The following is a 20123-nucleotide window of genomic DNA, read 5'->3' on the forward strand; positions in this document are numbered from 1 at the left end:
ACTTATGTCTGGGTGCCATATCATGACTTAGGAAATTGGTAGGGTTTTTCGATAGATTTGCTATGTTTTCTAATTTTTCCTATTGAAAACAATGGGAAATAGGGTCTCAGAGACAGTCTGACATTTCAGGCACAGATTACTGACAATTATTAATGGCATATGACTTTCCCACCTCATCTTAGTTTTAAGTTTTTAACTCCTTACCTCGGAAATGACATAACTTTGCTTCTTCTAAATCTTGTAGTAATACTGATGCTCCAGAAAGTCGGGCCACGGATATTCTGCTGTTGTGCATCCTCTCTGCAAAGAAGTGGAGCTGTGCATCCACCAGTCTGAGAAGCATGTGGTGCTGTAGTATTTGGAGTCAGAGTAGCTAAATGGAAAAATGACTTCAGAGAATTATCACCATAACCCCCAACAGCAACAAATTATTTTGCTTAATTATTTTGTGATTCTGAGGGTATATTTAAAAAGGGATATTAAAACTGGTTGCCAAGGAGCCAGCCCTATAGTAGAGCAGAAATTGCATATTACCTTCCTACACAAACTTGCCTAACATAGTGGGAAAGAGCAACGAGAAGTTTTGGTGCTGTTGTCTGTGTTAACGAGGCCAAGAGGTCCACACTGGGATAAAGAAGTCCAGTGAACAAGCCTGTGTGCAGCGTCGGACAAGGGGCATGAGTGTGGTTACCCAAAGTGGCTTAGGGGTCACTTACCAGTGCATCTGAGTTTCCTGTCTGTACAATGCAGGAATTGGGGCTGTGCACTGTGATGTTTTCTCCTTTTTATGACATGTCTCAGGGCAGTCCTTCTAAGATGCCTGACCAAGGTATGGGCCCTTCAGGTGGGTGGGGTCCAAAAGGAGGATCTCTGCAGCGACCCTGACCACGGGGTCCAGAGGGAGGATCATGGCAGCCTGGAGGGATGCAGGGGATGGTAGGACCGGTGGCCTTGAAAAGGCAAATTCCAGGATCCCAGGCACCCAGTATTTCCATTTTAGATATTGAATTTACTTTTCAAATACTGACCAGGGTGCTTCCAATAGGGCTGCAAGCATCCTCAGCAACAGCTAGTCTGGTGAGCCCCACCCCTATCTGAGTACCGGGCTCAAGGGATGCAGTCCATCCTCACTGCGCATACTCTGGGGGGTGCACAGGGCATGAAGGGTGGGTGTGGGATAGAGAAGAGGCGGGGTAGAGAGTGGGGTCGAGAAGCAGAGGATTGGGGCCCAGGGACGGCGGGACGAGGCAGGAATTGGGGCCCCTAGCTGTGCATGCTGGGAGCTTTTGTCTCTTAACTGCTCCCAGCAGGCAGCCTGAAGGGCTGCAGGACTACAACTCCCAGGATGCTCTGGGCACAGGGCGGTGCCTAGCCCTAGGGGGAGGAACAGGGAGGTGTGTGTTTGGCTGAGGGCAAAACCGTCATTGGCTGCAGACACTTGTCCTGCACCTGCTCCACGTGGACTGAGCCCCGGAGGGATGTGATGGGACGAGAAGGACCAGGGAGTTAGGAGGGTGTGGAGGCTGCATGGGCAGCCTCTGGCCTGCAGCGTGCAACTGCTTTTGTCCAAAGTTGAAGCCAGACTCATCCCTCTTCCACACCGCCTCTCTCCGTGGCTTGATTCCTCCTCCCACCTGCATGCCTGTGGGTCTTTCCACAGCCTCCTACCTAGTCCAGGGCCAGGTGCTTCTCTAAAATGCTTATGGGAACTGGTTTGACATCCCAGAAACTTTCCACTTTGCATGTTGCCCTCTGCCTTCTCCAGCCAAAGTGCCAACATTTCATTAGCTTTTGGGAGAAATTCGCCCTTGTGGCCCCTCTTACAAGCACAACTTAAGAGCTTTGCAGGGTGGTAACATTGGCTGTTGCTTGCCTTTTTTGCAGATGTGGAAGTTGAGGCATCCTTGATGTTAATCACTGGTTTCCCCAGGATCCGCTAAGAGCAGAGGAGAACAAGCCAATTCCCAGGAAAGTATCTAGTAGGCCATTTTCACCAACCCATTCCAGTGCAGAGGCCTCTGAAACAGCATCCTTAAGATGAGAATAGCTTAAGCATTTTGCCCTTTAGATTGATCACCTAATCTCAGCTCAGGCCTGAGTGGCCAGTCTCTCAGAGACACAGGTGACGACTCTGATCCCTCAGGAAGAGACCGGTGGTCCACCTTTGGGAGACGGATGTGTAAGGTAGACAGCACTTGGGCAGCATTTGAAATTCGTCAGCTTTAACATCTCTGCTTTGGATTCCGGCAAAGTTCCCGGATAAACACGCCCAGGGATAGTCAGATGTACCGTATTCTTTAAAAATTGATTAGAATAGTGAAAGGAACAGAGCATAAAATAGCTTGCTTATTTGCAAAAGATGAAATGCAAGCAAGATCTTCTTGTCAATTTTTTTCTGTTTATTCTCTTGGCTATACTGTACACTTGAATGCAGAAATAAAAAATTTGAATGGCCAAAATCTCTTTTCCTGAGATTGGTAAATTAATTTAAAAGTTCTATTGAAACCTGTGGAGGAGTGGTTAGCAGCTTTCACGACTTATGTCCTCCCCAAAAATCTGGGCATTGATCTACATGAAAAAAAGTCCTTGTTTATATTACACATCCCAGTAGGTTACATTTCCGATTCCTGAATGTGGGATATTATCAAAATAACTGAAAAACCTGGTCATGGAAACTGGACCCTGTCACTTTGTCAAGAATTTGCCTCTTTATGAATAAATGACACATGAATTCTCTAACATTTTTGTAAAATGTTATTTTGTAAAATGGACGAGAAACTCTGTGGTGTCTCTGAATGTGGCAAGACAGGGAATTCTCATTAGACCGCATCCTCGGATTCTTCTCTCGTGTTCAATAGGCCCAGGTGATAGTGCGTGTGGTCAGGTGCAGCGCTGCTCCCCCAGCGCCCAGTGTTCCATCCTACTCTGGCCTGTGCATTTTTCAGGGGGTTCTGACAACACTCGTCCACAAGGGTTGGAAGGAGACATTGAAACATGAGGATATTCATCAACTTAAAACAAGAATTAATGGAGAGGAAAGTTTTGGGGTGTGTGTGCTCCGATGCACTGCTGTTGAGGTGTGGCTGCAGTGACCACTGTGCTCCCAGCGTCCCCACAATGGCTTTCTCAGAAGTTTGATCTCCTAGCGCAACCACAACAGCTGTTGACAGAGCTGGGAGCTCATCGTGGTTCAGTGTCTTCCATCAGATTTTGTGGCTCTTGCCCTCCTCTGCTTGCCCCTTTCCTATTCCTATCTGCTGTGTTGATTGCTTTGTAGTTGTTTCCTAGGAGCCACTGTGTGTAACTGTATTTCGCAGTGTCTTTAGGGACCCACCCTCACTACACGAGTCATTGTACAACATTGACTTATCCAGGTGTAGCCCGTGTTCGTCCTCTCCAGTGGAGCTGTGAAGAACCCTGCTTAGTCAGAGCTCCTCTCATTCTCATGCTGCTTATGAAGCTGGGCATCTCGTCTTTGGTCTCATTAACATTATTCTTTTCATCGATTATTCTGAAGTCAGATACAACTTTGTTAATAATGTGGACACTGGCTGTCACAGGCACTTTTATGTATCTTCCCCAACAGCTCTGTGAAGTAGACCTGTGATCCCCATTCTACAGGGGGGGGACACTGAGGCTCAGAGAGGTCGAGTAGCTTCCTTCACTTCACAAAATTTCTTGGTACATTTTGAATCTCCACTTGGAACTCCGCCTCTCACCCCATCCTGAGTCCATTATCTGCTTGATGGCAGTCACCTTGCATATACAGGCCCCGGGCAGGCAGTGGACTAGTTGGGCGTGGTCCTCCGGCTTATCCTGGGAAGGTTCTAGGTTTATTGCGAGAGCTGGAGCAGTGGACACTGACCATCACTCGCCTGGAAGGTTTGTTATGTAGAAATACTCCACTGACTTTTTGCGGGTGTCATGTCTTCTTTGTCTTCATTGCTCCCCTGGGCTTTCTCCTACAGTCCGTGCTGTGCAGTAACATACAGTACAGAGACTGGTGAACATAATACTGTTGCCCTGCACAAAATGGCCACATCACTCATTTTTCTAATTATGAAAGAAATACACCCTGTTAAAAATGTCAAATTACACAGATCTATAGAAAACGAAACCCTCCACTTTCATCCTCTTCCCTGAAAACTCACTGCTCTACTCAGAGGGAACTGTTGTTAACAAGGTGGGGTTTATTCTTCTGGACATTTCCTATGTATTTATAAACACACATAAAGTTTTTTAACATAAATTACATAACTACATCGTTTTGCAATTTGCTGTTTCCCAAACCATATATCATAGACGTTTCCCGTTATCAGTGCACATCATTCTAACTTACCATTTTAAATGTTTTAGAGGTATTCCAAAGAACAGGAATACCATAATCTGTTTACTTCTTCTTTGATAGAAATGGGATTACATCCAGTTTCACTATTGTACATAACGCTGCAGTAAGATCATTGTATGGAATTTATTGCACCGCTATTCAACTGCTCAGTTTGCTTTGTTTCCTTTTAGTGAGAGACTATGATATATTTTTAACATTTTTATGGGAATTATTTTATAGGGAAATTAATTTTATCACTGAATAAATACATTTATGGGGAAATTGGCCTTCAAGGTCATCCATCTCAGTATTCTGGAGAAAAATCTTGAAACTTAGAAGGTATTATGCTTGCTCCATCACATTCTAACGAGTCATGTTAACAATTTAAAGTTGAATGTTTGAATAGCCTCTACTCTCTCTGTTCAGAAGGATGACTTTTTCTTGTCTTGAAAACTTCTGACTCCAGGGGCTCTCAGTTGGACTTCAGAGAGGATAAGATATTGGTGTCGCATCTGTTTCTCTTCAGCTGTAGGCTGAATCTTCCAAAGATCATAGAATTGAGCATGGTCCAATCGATATATATGATTTGGGTCAAAAATTCAAAGTAATGAATCCAAGATAGGAATCTATAACTTTGGTTCTTAATAAAGAATTTCCTTTGAGGACCTGCCCAGTGGCACAAGCGGTTAAGCCCACACACTCCGCTGCAGCGGCCCGGGGTTTGCCGGTTCAGAGCCCAGGCACACAGCGATGCACCGCTTCTTAAGCCATGCTGTAGCAGTGTCCCATATAAAGTAGAGGAGGATGGGCACGGATGTTAACCCAGAGCCGGTCTTCCTCAGCAAAAAAGTGGGGGATTGACATTGGATGTTAGCTCAGGACTGGTCCTTCTCACACACACACACAAAAAAACCACAGAATTTCCTTTGATATTCTTAAGTCTCTGTGATTACTAGTAAAAACTCACCTATGGGTGAAGAGATTTGGTTCTGCTGGCAATGTCTGGCTTGAACATCCATAGTTAAGCCTGCCACATCTGTAGGTAGATTAGACTTGACCTCTTGATGACCTCTGCCCTTGGTCTTTGACCGGGGAAAAATAAGAATTTTAAAAAGCTGCTGTTATTAGCACTCAATGCTAGAAATGCCCATTAAAGAGTGAGTTTCATTTGGTAAACCAAAGGGAATATAAGCAAAACAATGTCTTTAATATCTATAAAATTTCAAAAAATTCTCATTTTTTAAAATGTAACTCTGTTTTTGCCACAGTGAAAACTGTGTATATATAGGAATGAAATATTCCTCTGTTCATTTCTTAAGTTGTTTCCATTGACTTGGATTTATCCTCTAATCCGTATTCCAACTGTGAAAGAACGTCTTGGTCCTTGAAAGAAAAGAAGCCATTGAAATTTGATTTTCTTTTAGCTCGCCATCCTACAGGTTTGAGGAATAAATGATCATGTAATGATACAATGATTTTGAAATCTAATTGTAAATTAGAGAGGTGTAAGGGATGATTGAATGGTGTTTCATCCTCATGGTCAGGGGTATTGTACACATGGACATGTAAACACGATTCAGAAAGCTGCTTCAGCCCCGTGACATCCCTGAGAACCACAGTTCAGGGAGGATCTAGGCACACAGCCATCTGCCTCGATCTCCTGGGTTACATGTAGATCCAGCTGTCTTGAAAGTGGCTTTAGAGCAGCTATCTATTTCTCCCCTTCCTTCTCTCCAGCTTATCTCAAAAAGTCTTGACTATCATATTTTAAAGTAAGACCAATTATAGTTATTTATATGAGCTTCTTGATCATTATTGCAGAGTAATAATCAGGCATACCATTAAATATCATTTAATTGATCTAATTAAATTTGTTGTACCTTATAATTGATTAGAACACTAAGTTTAGTTTAGAGTTTCATATTCACCAAATCTGTTAATCTACTTACAACTGCCATGTGCCTCACTCCTCTTAGAAGTGTATCTTTGGCCCATCACAAGATTTTAATGAATGAAATCATCATAAATTAAGATAATGTACTGTCTTTTGGATGATAGGGAGGCAGATGGGTCCATTTTGGAAATATGCCCATCTGTCTTTGCTCCCCATGGGAAGTTTCTGGTCACTAGGTCTCCAGGTGGCTTGCACAAGCCATAGGTCTGTAATAGCTTGGTGCCTCTCCTTCTAATTGGGGTAGAAATAAAAGAGGTCAGAGAGCCTTATTAAAGTTTTGGTTGCATGAAGTCTTCTATGAAGACCATCCATGCATATTGTTCTGGGTAACTCTCTGTTCCTAGGACTACTAGTTACTTAAAGCGCTTGTCAGGAACTGTGAAAGGCCTGATATTTTACCTTACCTGCAAGTTAATAAGTCAGCCTACTATGGTCTTATAGATCTTGGCAAAAGACATGAGACCCATGGGTCAGAGACAAAGGACTTAATGTCACAGCAATAGCAGTGGCCAGAGTATCAGCATTTGCACCGGTTCACTAAATCCCACTTCTTACAGGGTGATACACAGTGTGCCGGGTGACATGCAGAGGGTTGCAAGAACTCAGAGCTTAAGGAACTCAAATCTTTGATAATGGGCAGGAAGTCTGCTGACCTTTGCCCCAGAGAGGGGTGTTATTTCTATTATACTGGGCAGTAAGCAAGCCTGCCCTTTGCTCCAGAGGAGGTCACTATTTCTGTCTTCCAAGGCTGACAGCTCTACACACATCCTTGAAAAGATAACCTGGTTTTACTGGCTTTCAAAGATAAGCTTGAATGAGAATCAATCATCATTCAGTTCTTCTGTTTCCTTTATTGAGTGTGCAAATATGCTCTTTTCTCTGTAAAGTTCACTAACTTTATTCATACATAAGGGATGCTTTTGGTTTTATTTATTAAGTTGAAATTTTCTTATTAGAGCAAATGATGAAACTATTATGGGTTGGATCTGAAAGTATGCTTTTCCAAGAAAAGGTGAATGATCAGTGCTCAAAGAACTTTGCCACAAGGAGCTCATAGCAACTTAAATGATTTTAATTTGATTACTGTTTTGTACAACTTTCTTCCATCTTACTTCATCCTCTCTGCTTCCAGTAACTCTCATATGGGAATGGGGCAGTTTCAGGGATTCACTGAACTCATTTACAATATTCAAATGGTTTTCTCTGTTATATTGTCTTTATTGAGGTAATGTTGACATACAACATTATATTAGTTTCAGGGGTACAACATAATGATTCATTGTTTGTATATATGTTGAAATGATCACCACAATAAGTCCAGTTAACATCCATCCCCATACATAGTTACAAATTTTTTTCTCTTGTGATGAGGACACGGTGTATTTCAAGGTGCAGAGGAATCAACGATTATGTCTTACTTTTCCATATACAGCTTGATGGATTTGGACCTAAGTATACACCCTTGAGACTGTCACCACCATCAAGGCCACAAACATATCCATCACCTCCCAAAGTTTTCTCTCAACTCCTTTTGTACTATTATTCTGTGGTAAGAACTCTTAATATCTACTCTATTAGCAAATGTGACGTATGCAATACAGTCTTGTCAGCTGTAGGCACTATGCTTGTCCTACATCTCCAGAACTTATTTATCTTGATAACAGAAATTTTGTATCCTTTGACCATCAGCTCCTTATTTATCCATCCCCCCAGCCCCTGGTAACCACCATTCTAACCTCTGCTTGTATGAGTTTGACTATTTTAGATTCCACATATAAGTGAGTATTCGCCTTTCTCTGTCTGCCTTATTTCACTTAGCATAATGTCTTCCAGGTCCATCCATGTTGTCAAAAATGGCAGAAATTCCTTCTTTTTTCAAGGTTGATTAATATTGCATTTCTTTTTCCATTCATCCATCAGTGACATTTAGGTTACTTCCGTGTCTTGGCTATTGTGAATTAGCTGCAATGAACATTAGAGAGCAGGTATCTCGTTGAGACCCTGATTTCAATTCCTGTGGGTATATACTAGAAGTGGGATTGCTGCATCATATGTTAGTTTTCATTTTTGGAGGAAGCTCACTGTTTTCCATGATGGCTGTACTAATTTACATTCCCACAAGGGTTGCTTTTCTCCACATCCTCACCAACATTTGCCATCTTTAGTTTTTTTGATAATCACCATCTTAAAAGGTGTGAAGTGATAGCTCATTGTGGTTTTGATTTGCATTCCCTGATTAGTGATGCTGAACACCTTTTCATACACCTATTGGTCCCTTGTATGTCTTCACTGGAAAAAGTCTATTCTGGTCCATTGCCCATTTTTTAGTTGATTTTTCTTTTTGTTATTGACCCAACACAAAAAAAGAGAACAAAATTTTCAGGCATTATGGGTGCTTCCCAGTTGATGCAGATGGTTTTGTTTTTACAATGGTACCAAAAGATAATGTTTCATGTTTTTTCTTCAGTTTGTTATAAGACCAGCAGTAGCTACTGCATGGCAGATAATTGGGAACGTCTTGGTTTGGAGGTTTACAACATAAATGAGTGGTAAGGAATTTTTTATTATTCCAAGGAAAGTATTGAGATCATAGTCCATGGAATCCAGGATTGATAGGTGTAGGAGGAACTTAAGGTGGGGATCGGTGATCTGGCATTACTTCTGATCTTGAGGGACAGGTATCTACTGTATGAGTGTTTGAATAAAAGTATTAGAGATCAGGAATTTGTGATGGGTGAATACGTTTTCTGAATTATTTACTTTTGACCATAACCGTTTGGATTATGTGAACATCTGGGATATGGGAGTAAGTCGTTAACAGGGGGTGGTTGATAATGTCACTATTGATTTAACTTCTATGAACACCAAGTGGTCAATGGATTAAGCAAATGAGTAGTCAGAAAACACAGAAATGGTAGGATTTGGGATTTAGTAAAGGTTTGGGGACCGACTGCCCTGAGAGGGAGTGTCAGGACTTGTGCGGTTTAGAGTGACAAGGACAAGAATATAATAGAAACACACTCAAACAAGGAGGGGTGTTAACAGGATGGGGGAGGAGAAATGATCTGGAGTAGCCTTAAATTTTGACCTTGAGCTTTCTGTTCTTGATGCAACTTTGCCTGATGACATCCCAGGACACAAGTCAGATCTATCCCTGGAGGACAGAGGGAGGGTGGAAGTACAAAACAACCAGGATAATTGTCCTAAAAAGTCAGGGTTCCTTTGTCATTTGACCCAATTTCATGATTTATTTTTGTAAGGTAAGAAGAAAAGAAGGATGATAGTTACGTCTTCACAGAGGAAGCAGTGCAACTGTGGGAACCAGTCCAAACCAAAGCCTGGTTTAAGCATCTTCAACCCTTTGAGGATGTCCAGTGACATATTCAAGAGGCCGGATACTAGAATCCCATCCCATTCTGGCTGTGACGGGTCTCTGGGAGGACACTTTGGACCAGCCTCACCAGGTCTGCTGGCCCGAGAGACCGCAAGGACTCCAGGCCTGCAGCAATGCAGGAAAACTGGTAAGTCCTTTGAATCTTGCCAAAGCGTTGCAAAAACTTGCACCTAGTCACACAGGTGAATCCCTGCCAGGTGTGTTCGCAGGTAGTCTGCACTCCAGGTTCCATGCCCACTCCTGCCGGTCTTCAGATTTGGCAGAGATGATTCCAGGAGCTGATCTGGGCATTCCACAGTTCCACTGCCAACAATTTCTGGCGACTGAGGAAGGTATCAGGAAGGAGGAAAGGGCAGTGAAGAGCACAGGAGAGAGACTGGTGGTAGCACTGATGGCGGACAGACTTGCTAGTGAGGCAGAGAAAGTGAGGGGCCAAGAAGGACGTCCTGACAGCAGATGAAATGGAGCAGGCACCTCAGTGAGGTCTCTTGGCAGCGTCCCTAATGTTTCCTTGCTTTGAGCTCTTGAAACTTTAAAACATACCAATACGTTTCTTTTATTAAACTCTGCTGCGTGAAATAGAAAATATAGACAGTGGTTTCTTTCTGAGGTGAGAGGTTGAGTTTCAGGTGAGGAGAGAAAGATCTTCTTTTTTCATGCTGTTCTCTCATTTTCCTTTACTATGCACATTATTTATTTTTACTTTCAAGTCAGCAGAGAGTTATCAACGTCACGGGATGATTCAGTTTTTCCCCACAGTCACAGTAAAACCTACTTAAAGTGGATTATTCTTTTTGTGTAATATTCCAATAGATTCCAAAATATTTCAAAAGCACTTCGATGTCTATGTTCTCAAATTAGATATTTACTTCTAAGTCTCCATTTTTATGTTCTTTGTTGCATGCTACTTCAGAGTTGCATCTAAGGAAATACCAGATTTCCCTCAGTTTTTTAGATCCATATGTGTTGGAAATTTGATTCATGTAGATGGACACGGCAGTTGGGGGATCGTGCTATTATCAAAAGAGGCCTTTTCAGCATCAGTAATCTGACAAGAACCCACTGCTTGTTGGGATTCAATTGTCTATTTGGGGGATCAATCTTTCACTGTTGGCACTTCTCTTTCTCTTTGGAGGGAAAGTATGGCCTTCCCAGTTTTTTCATTACCAAACCACTTTCCTGGGTGGTTATGCTGTGTCAGGAAGGGCCTGGGATGCCGGGAACCAGAATTCATCCTCAGCTTCTGGCTGTCCTGAGAAGGCTTCCCTGACAGAGTCCAGCCTGTGTGTCTGGATGACACTTGCAGCCATCAGAAAGGAGGCGATAACTCACAAGTGCCAAGCGATTCATCTGGCCCTCGTCTTACAGGGTGTTCCCAAGGGAAGAGCTTCAAAATGCCACTTAGTAACCCTTTGAAAGCTTCTAGTCATGTGGTGGGTTCTCGGTGTGAGCTCAGAGCAGTGTCTATTCACCACCAGATGGGGAGCATTTCAGTATTTTAATTGGTAAGGCTGTGTTCATGTACGTCCATGGATCATCAGTTCCGTGGCTTTCCCTGCTGGAGCCCCCCACAACCCCGTCATACCTGATCTTTCAAAGCTCCAAACAGGGTTCACACCCCAGCAGGTGGTTGTAATGTAACCACAACACAAGACTGGGGAAAAAATCACAGACACCCAGGGTTGACACACTTTAAGGGCTTGGGCCCAGTTGCCCCATTTGGACGAGTTTGGAACACCAACACTGAGTGTGTAAACTTGAGGATTGTCCAAGACCATGGACCTCAGAAGAACACGGGCTCAGAAGTCACCTTGGACAGCAAGGGACAATGTGGGGTCACTGACTGGCCAGGATTATGGTCCCTTATCCTGGCAAAGTAGAGCTCACTCGGGATCCATCAGGCCAAGTCAGGGAGGAGGTTTGGGGCTTTCTAGGGAAATTCTGTCCTAAAGGGAATTGCATAAGGAAGGCAGGGGTGCTGAAAATCCTAGTTCACAGGGAGCAGTAATGTTTATGTAACAAGGCCCAGCTGTAGCCTTAAAAGCTGCATCACAAATCTTTCCTCCTGGATACAAATCAAGCAGGAAAAGGAATTCAGGGTCCTGGACAAGGATTCCAGCAGGATTCAAATCTAGGTCAGAGGTGAACATGGAGCCCCTAGAGGGCCCTCAGGAGGGAAAGTCCTGCCTGCCTTTAGTCCATCTGCAAATGAACTTCCGCGGGTCTTGTCCTCTCAACGTGCACATTTTGATCTTTTTCCATTGTTTTCTCCACTTAGAGCTGATATATTCCCAGAGATTGAACTAGAAAACAAGTTCCTAAAATTTGGTCAAAAGAAACCTCAAGAAGAGAAGCAGAAAACATTCCCTCTTCCTCCAGAATTAGGAAGGCAGCCCCTGCCTGTGGCATGACATGGTCCTGCGTAGTGCTGTTTTAAAGTCACCCACATTTCAGTGGTTTTTTTCTCTGCCTGTGAAAGTACCTTCAACCTTTAAATCTCAGGAGAAGGGGTGGTGGGCTGTGCCTGCACCTGGAGGAGCTGAATGATACTGAAATGAACTGGTCCTCGGTGTTAGGGGGACTTGGGATTGTCCCCACTAGCCAGAGAAGGGGCTGGCCCTTCTCCCTTCTCCCACATACAATAAGCTGATGACCCGGAAGAGTTCTTGATTCAAGGAGAAATGTGAGATTCTGTGTCTCCCTCACATGCCTACAGAAAGTGACAGAACCACACCACAAGTTCCAGGCTGTAAAGGGAACAGGACTTTAATATAATATTCAAACATGGCATTTATTATTTACAACAAATAACTACTGTCCCTCCCCAATGGGTTCATAGATGCTGGGGGATGTCAGGGAGCTGAGATGGGGTCGTCCTCTCTCTCTTGGGCTTCAGGGGACTCCAGGAATCAGCTTACAATGCTCCCCTTCCTGTCAGGTGGGAGGAGCTGGCCCGGTGCATCGCAAGCTTCCCAGCTGTGTCCCGGCTACTGAGGATGAGGCTGTGATCGGCCACTGGTATGGGGCTCGGTATTGGGGCCTGGGGGCTGAGTAGAAGTGTCGGGTTATGTTGGGGGGCCTCCCTCAGAATCATGGCCACCCACCCTGTCCCCACTGCACTGGGTGCTGCAGACCTTGTGCTCAGTGCTGTTAGCCACCAGTACCCCACTTGTCCCTGCCACGGGAGAAATCGTTTACTATCACCTATTTCACAGAGGAGGACACGGAGTCTCAGGAAGCTGAAGAGAGTCACCCCAGTCACAGGACTGCTCAGTAGTGGAGGTGGGATCCCAGTGCCAGCTATCGGACTCCCCAAGGACACGCTTAGCTCAAAGCTTTACTGAACTCCTAGGAGTCAGTCACCCCAGCCCAGACACTCACTCACCCCTGAACTTGATGATGGCGGGCTCTTCTTGGCCTTGAATATTCTGCTGGCCAACTAGATCTGGGGATCCAGCAGGCAGGACAGGCTGTAGCTACAGGGCAGAGAGGCACCTCTGAGCCTACCAGGAGCCACACCTCAGGTGTCCCCCCACTGCCTTCCCAGCAGCTGGAGTCTGGGTGTCCCAGAGTTCACCAAGCAATAAGGCCTGGGGCTGAGCAGGGGGCCATGGAGACAGGCTCTCTGGACTGGCCAACATGGAGAGTCCACCCCTGCCCTCACTCAACTCCTGCACAGCCTCAACTATCATTCTCGTTGAGCAGCTCCATGTCCTGGAATCAGGCCCCAAATCACTCCTCCAGCTCTGGTTGTAATTCTTTGCAACCACTGGGAGCAGCAGCATCTCCCTCATGACTCAGTATTCCTGGGACCAGAGGGAAGGAGAGGATGCACACAGGGCCTGGGTGGGGGATGCTGCAGGGGCCTTGTGGGGGGTGAGGGGTGGGGCAGGGGACCAGTCCTGGCAACGCTCATTCCCACCAGTTCTATCCAGGCTCTACCTGTTCTCAGAATGGGAATAATCAGCCCCTCCTCCAAGAAGTTATCCTTGATGCCATCCTCCCCTCAACCAACCCGCCAATTGGATGGGTCTCCCACTTCTCTGTTATCGAAGTCTTCCACTCAATGTAAGATACAGGGGGTGGAACCAGGGACTGTTCTGCCCAGAGGGTCTCTGATTTCCACCTCCTTCCCCTCCCCTGCAGGGAGTGCCACAGCTGCTCACCTCAGTCCCTTTCTTAAGGTTGATCTCATTCCCCTGGAAGGTGGAGAGCCAGAGTCCATCAGACAGAATGCCATAGACTGACTAGCCCCTTATGTCCACCCCTTCTCATGGTGCACGACTGCCAGGTCCCCAGAGGGGGCGGAGCATGCAGAGAAAACAGGACTTGGACCTAGGCCGGGCTCTGGGCTCCAGAGAAGGAGGACATGGGGGGAGGCTGAGGGACCTGGCAGCACAACCCTCTCTGATGACAGACTTGGAGGCTGAGGCCTCAGGCAGAGGGGACTGCTCAGCAACTTATGTGCTGCCTGACTTGGGGGGGGCCGACCCCTCTCTCCCTCCATGGGGAGCATGGGAGTTAGAGGCTGAGTCCAGCTCAGATAAAACCTCACGCGGCTGTGCCATCAGGCAGCTCTGAGTTTCCCCAGCCTGGGGAACCGGAATGGGTGTCTCAGGTGGAGCCTCTGTTCACTCATCTCTAAGATGGGCCTGATGCCCCAACTCCCAGGGGCCACTGCGAGGTTCCCAGGAGAGATGTGTCAAGTGCTGAGAGCTCGGAGCACATTTCGGGGGCTCCCGCATCCCAAGGTTCAGGATCGTGGTCCTTCCTGCCTGGCCTCAGGTTCACCCACCTCGAGATAATCACCCATCGCCAGACACAGCATAAGCAGGTCACCAAGGAAAGTGCCAAGATAGGGGAGGACACCTTGTGACATTGGGGTGCGGGTGGGATGAGCCCTTGCTCTCAAGTCGACCCCCTGCAGACCGTCCCCTGAAAAGTCCACAGCCACAGCCTCCTGGTCCACCCCAGGGTTCCCACGGGGAACAGCCTAGGACCCTTACTAGCCTCCCCTCAATTCCTCCTTGCTTCACACCCCAAGAACACCACACTCCTCCTCCTCCTCTCCCAGGGCAGGCTTCTAGCAAATCACAGGGTATGCGGTCCCTGTCCCTCCCCACAACAAACCCATCCTGCACCAGCTCTTCCAGGCCATCCCGGTCACTTCTACTGGGGGATTCGGACACTGTGGCACCAAGAGAAAGGGCCCTCCTCTCTTGATTTGAGGCCTCCAGCTGGGAACGCAGAGCCCCTCCCCCACAGGCACACTCACCTGCTGCTGCTGCTGCTCCTTCTCCTGCACCCTCTGGGGGTTGATTTCCGGGGGGCAAACGTGGAAGGCCCCTCCTGTCAGGGTCGAGGACAGTGTCAGTGAGGCCATAGTCCCCTCACCGCATTTCTCTCCAGCACCACTCGCCTCCGACACTGGACATCTGACTCGAGTCAACTGGTACCAATGCCACTCCACCCTCCAAGGTCTTGTGATTCCAGAACAAGCCCAGTTTCAACTCTCTGAGTGTAAGCTTGGGCTTGCGTCCTGGACTCCCTGAGCCTGTTTCCTCATCTGGAAAGTGTGAGAACTCCAGCTACTTCACAGGTTCTCCTGAGGACTCACTGTCGCATGACTGTCATCGCTGTTCTTGCCCTCACCCCTCCAGGGAGCAGGCAGAAAGCTCCCACATTCCTTTCCTCCCTCTTACCTCATCACCCCCATGTGAGGCCTGCACCACACGATCACCATCCTTCCATTTCCCTGATGGAGATACAGAGGCCCAAACAGGGGCAGTGAGTTGCTCAGGGGCCACAGAGGAGAGGCCACTTGGCCCTCCCAGCCAGAGACCCTGTTCCAACATCCTCACCTAACCCCCAGCCCCACCACTGACAACAGTCCTGACCCCCGAGCTCTCGAAGCTTGGTCGTGGGCCGAGGCGTGGATGGAGAGGATGTGGTGTCTTGGGAGTCTGGTTGAATGGCTCCTGCCTGCCCCAGTCTCGTGGAGTGTCTGGCCCCCAGGCTGGGACAGAGGCAATGCCAAACCCTTCTCCTCCCCAAGGAACCACTCAGGATATTCCCCTGCACTGAACTCTTTCTTTATCCACTCAGAAACTGGACCCCCAAGGTGCCACCTCTGATCAACAGGGAAGGGGTGAGAGGACATTTTGCTTCCCTGTTTACATGAAGCTCCTAACTTCCTTTCAGCAGGATCCACTAAGAATCTATCAGTTGCCTAGGCGCTACTCATAAGCCACCTGGGGTATATGTCATTGCCAACCAGGCATTCAGGTGAGACTCCGTTGTTGACTCGAATGACTGTTCTAGGCGTCCAGGGGGGGTCCCAGAACGCACACACATCTGTCTCTGGTCCAGCTGTTCAGATCCAAGGATGAGCATCTTGTTTGTCCACCTGGGCCAGGGGAATTCTCTGCTGTGCCCGTCCCTGGGGTAGGCAGTGTGCTCTCCCCTTGGAGACATGGTGAAGATAGAAGGAGCAGCAGGGGCCTGGCTTCCTGAGGACAGGTTTAGGCTGAGGGATAAACCCACCCAACCACCCAACAGTCTGGGAGAAGCTACATTCAGCAGGACGGAAGTGCATGGAAGCCAGAAATCTGCTGATGGCGCCAGCTCGGCAACTCGCCCTGGAACAGCACAGCCAACACCACTGTGTCCCATGACCAGGGCCTCCTGCCCACAAACGGCACCCCACCTGCCCATGGGCCAAACAGATCCCTAAGCTTGTTAACCTGGACAAGATAGATGGGAACGTTTCAGAGAAAGTTCAAGTGAGAAACTATCAAAACCACAGCTTGCCCAGTCCCCCTCCCCCCGTGGCCCTTCCTCTCTTTCCAGACCCCCAGCCTCCACTCTACCTTGGTCATCAGTTCTCTGCTCAAGGACTCGTCTTGGCTATAGCGCTCCTTAAGTTTTTCAGAGCGCTCCCTGAGGAGAGGAGAAAGAGGGAAGGACAAATTTAGGGATAATATGAGGGGTCTGAGTGCAAATCTTTTTCTTTGACAACCTGAGAGATTCAAACTGCCTGGAGGAGTGCTCTCACTGGGCTCCTCTGAGGGCTAAGGTCTTGTGAGACTGGGAGGGGGCTCTCCTGTTGGTCACTGGGGTCTCCATTCCCCCGCTATACAGAGCAGCTCTCTTTTGACCACTTTCAGTTTCAACTGGGCATAGAGTTCTGTTGCTATAAACACTTGAAAATCTCCAATGTGGCTCAACCCAGTACCTGGCATTTAGAGAAACCGAATCCTGAAGCAGAATTGGTGCACTAAGGACACCAGGAGACTTAGAGACCCACCACTGAGGCCCAGGCCCTGTTCCAAGCATTTGCTGCCTCCCAGGAGTTCCCAGCTGACTGAGGGGCCAATGGCAGACATACGGGAGATCCCCCATCTACCCTGGTCCTCCTATGGAGAGAGGCCTACCCACCAGGAAACTTCCCCCATGTGTTCTTCAGGTGGCATATGGATGTTTTCTGCAGAACAGAGATGACAGTGCAGGGCGAGGAGAAGTTCTTCAGGATCTTGCACTCCTGGGGAAGGGAAGAGAATGAGCTGTGAGGTGGGGTACTGGAGCCCTGCTTGCTCTAGCTTCAGTCCCCTTCTATTTAAATCTCCTCTCCTGGATGAGACAGATGCTCAGGGAGCCCCAGAAGGGCACATTTAGGACCCAAAGAGTAACACTCACAAGGAGGAGGATTTTAGCTCAACCCAGGGAGGGAGCCAGGTAGGAAGTGAGCATCCCCGCAGTGGGACCTGGAGTCAAGGTCAGCATTCCCCTGGCAAGAAGGGCCTAGGGACTTGCAGGGGCTTAGACCACACACTGCAATCCTGGGATCTGATAAAGGTGGAGGCAGTTCCCAAGGCTCCAGAGAGGGGCTCCACTGGGCCTCCCACAGCACACCTGGGCCACCTGGATCCAGCGCTCCACCACCCTCACCCTGTCCTGGGCCATCATGCTCGGGTCCCCGAGGCAGGTGGTGACGACGAGGCTGGCCACCCTTCTGAAGTGGTCGATGGTGGCCCGGACGGTGTGTGCCAGGTGCTCATTGCTGGGCTTGTTCCTCTTGCCCCAGGTGGAGCCCAGGCACTGAGAGGGCACCACCTTCCGGAAGAGCTCCTGGGGAACAGGGGGAGTGTCACCCAACATTGCCACACCCCAGCTCTGTGTCCACATCCCCAAAAGTCCCACACAGGGGTCACAGTTTAGAGCTGGAGCTCAGGAAGCTCATGATGTGGCCTGAGCCTTGTGAGAGTCCCTGGCTTTTCTTCTCTGTCCACTGAGGGTACCCAGAGGATGACCCAGGACCCAATACTGGCAGGGAAGGGAGAGGGACATTTGCATCCAGCCCGTCCTGGCTAACTCCAAGCTCCAGATGGTGGCTCACCTCGGCTCATCCCAAGGGGGCATCTTCCAACACACTGATCCCCCTCTGGTCACACTCCCCATTCTGATGCACATTCTGCCCTGGCAGCTACAACCACGGGCCTTGTCTGTCTCCCTTGTAGTGGAGTACACATCAGGTGTCTAATAAGTCCTGAGGCTGTTGAGCTTCCTGAGCAGACGGTTGGGCCACCAGGGACCTGGCTGCATACAGTGAGTTCCCCTCCACTACTGATGTGCCAGGCCCTGCTCACCCTTCCTTCTCTTCAAGGAGCCGGCATAGCCACTCTGTGCAGCAGGTCCTGTTAGTGTCCACCTCTACGCTCTGCAGGTGGAAAGCAAAGGCTTAGGGGTTCAGAAAGTTGCCCAGGTCTTATGGTTGGTAAGGGGTGGAGCCAGGATTCGGGCCCAGATCATAGGAGACTGGATGAGGTCTGGGGCAACGATGGCAGAGGGAAGGCCTACCCCACCCCACCCTCAGAGCCCAGCTGCTCACTGCATCCATCACGATCAACTGCTCCACCACCAGCTTAGGAGGGAAGGCCATAGGTTGGGCTTCTTCTCACACTTCTTAGCCACAGGTGGAGATGGACTTCCCACTAGAAATGATGGTCCAGGTGACTCCAACTCAGCAGCTCCCACTCCTGCTGAAGCCCATGTTGGCCCTTGCTCCACCTCCAACACTGCTGGTAGAGGGGACACTGGCTCCAGTGCTAGAGGGTGTGGTGTCAACGGAGCTGGAGCCAGCTCTACCTCCACCACTGCCCACAGCTCTGCTTCTGCTGCTGGCTGAAACTCTGGAGCTGACTCTGGAGCGGGATAAAGAGAAAGGTTCACTCACATAGCTAACTTTCCATGTGTCCTTCTAAATACAGGAAAGATCCCACTTCTCTTCCAGGAATAGCCAGCCTGCAGTCCCCTTTAGCCTCTGGCTCTGCCTCAGTGGCCTCCTAAACTCACAACAGACAAGGGAAATAGGGTCAAGGGAGCACAGCTCTGAACCAGACAAGGTTACCTGCATGTACGTCCCCTTTAGCTTGAAAAAGAGACAGCCCCTGACTGGTCCCACCCTAGTTCTGGTCCAACCCCATCATCTCAAGGTCCTGAGTGTGGAGGCCCTCTGCTCCTGCTGTCATCTCAGAGCAGCGCTGGATGGTGTGGGTGGCCTCATGTACCTGCTCCTTGTCTAGTGAGTTGGTGGAGTTGAAACCATTGGGCAGCTACTCGACGACCTCCTGAGTGGAGTTCTGCAAAGACTGCCCGGGAGCTGGGCCAGAGGGAATCAGGGGTGGCCTGCACACTGCCACTGAGGCCAACCCCCAAGAGAAAGTCTGCTCCTCAGTTCAGGCACAGAGGGCATCCTGGCAAAGATCTTTGGTCAGGGAGGGAAGGAAATGAAACCTCTAGGGCTCAATAATATACGAGTAGAGGAGCTCACCTTCTCATGCTGCCAGCCATGATCTGGGGCATGAACGTGACAGACCCACCAGGTTTCCGACACCTAACAACAAGCTCCTGCTTAGGAATGGCCTGTCCCACATACCCTGCCTTCCTCACTCCACACAGACACACAAACACACACACACACACTATGAGGGGCCTGGAGTGTGGGGTTGATCAGGTGGGATCACCGTTGTGTCCTGGCCTGCACTAGCCTTTCCTGGGCTCCCCCATGTTACCCTTCACTGCCTCCTGTCAGACACCCAGAGGCGTCAGGGATGAGGGCTGAGCCAACATCGGCAACAATCAAAAAGATTCTCTTTCTGGGTTTTTTTGAGGCCAGATCCTGCAAAAGTTTGGATACAACAACAAAACATTTTTGCTTCTTGGCTGTCTCCATTCAAGTGAGCTGGATGGGGGGCTGTGGGTGCCTGGTTACCAGAGTTCTAAGATCTGTTGAGGCCTAGGACCAAGGAGATGGGGTCATTTTTCAAGATTCCTTTACCTGGGACCCTTACCTCAATCAGATTTCTCCAGAGCTGCCCCCTGAGCCCGGGCTGCTCACCCTCTTCTCTCATGTCACTTCCTGAACTGTACACAAGGAGCCTACACAGCCC

The 20123-nt window shown here is 48.3% G+C and overlaps 1 protein-coding gene across 4 annotated transcripts in view; it reads right to left on the reverse strand.

Moving 5' to 3' along the window:
- Nucleotides 1-12576: 12576 nt before the first annotated feature.
- The window catches only part of LOC131423076 (ral guanine nucleotide dissociation stimulator-like), a 206427-nt gene continuing 198880 nt past the window's right edge, over nt 12577-20123 (reverse strand). Inside the window, exons 3-6 of one of the 4 annotated variants that reach the window (XM_058570641.1) lie at nt 17113-17215; nt 14951-15024; nt 13061-13151; nt 12577-12722 (exon numbers count right to left, since the gene is read on the reverse strand). In XM_058570641.1, the coding sequence (XP_058426624.1) occupies nt 12610-12722; nt 13061-13151; nt 14951-15024; nt 17113-17215 (381 nt within the window). In that variant the 3' untranslated portion in view covers nt 12577-12609. Of the gene's footprint in view, nt 12723-13060; nt 13152-13660; nt 13875-14950; nt 15025-15377; nt 15431-17112; nt 17216-20123 lie in introns of those variants that run through there. The other 3 variants (XM_058570639.1, XM_058570644.1, XM_058570642.1) reach the window with 3 other exon arrangements.

Source organism: Diceros bicornis, chromosome 27, assembly GCF_020826845.1.
Source record: "Diceros bicornis minor isolate mBicDic1 chromosome 27, mDicBic1.mat.cur, whole genome shotgun sequence".
NCBI lineage: Eukaryota > Metazoa > Chordata > Mammalia > Perissodactyla > Rhinocerotidae > Diceros > Diceros bicornis.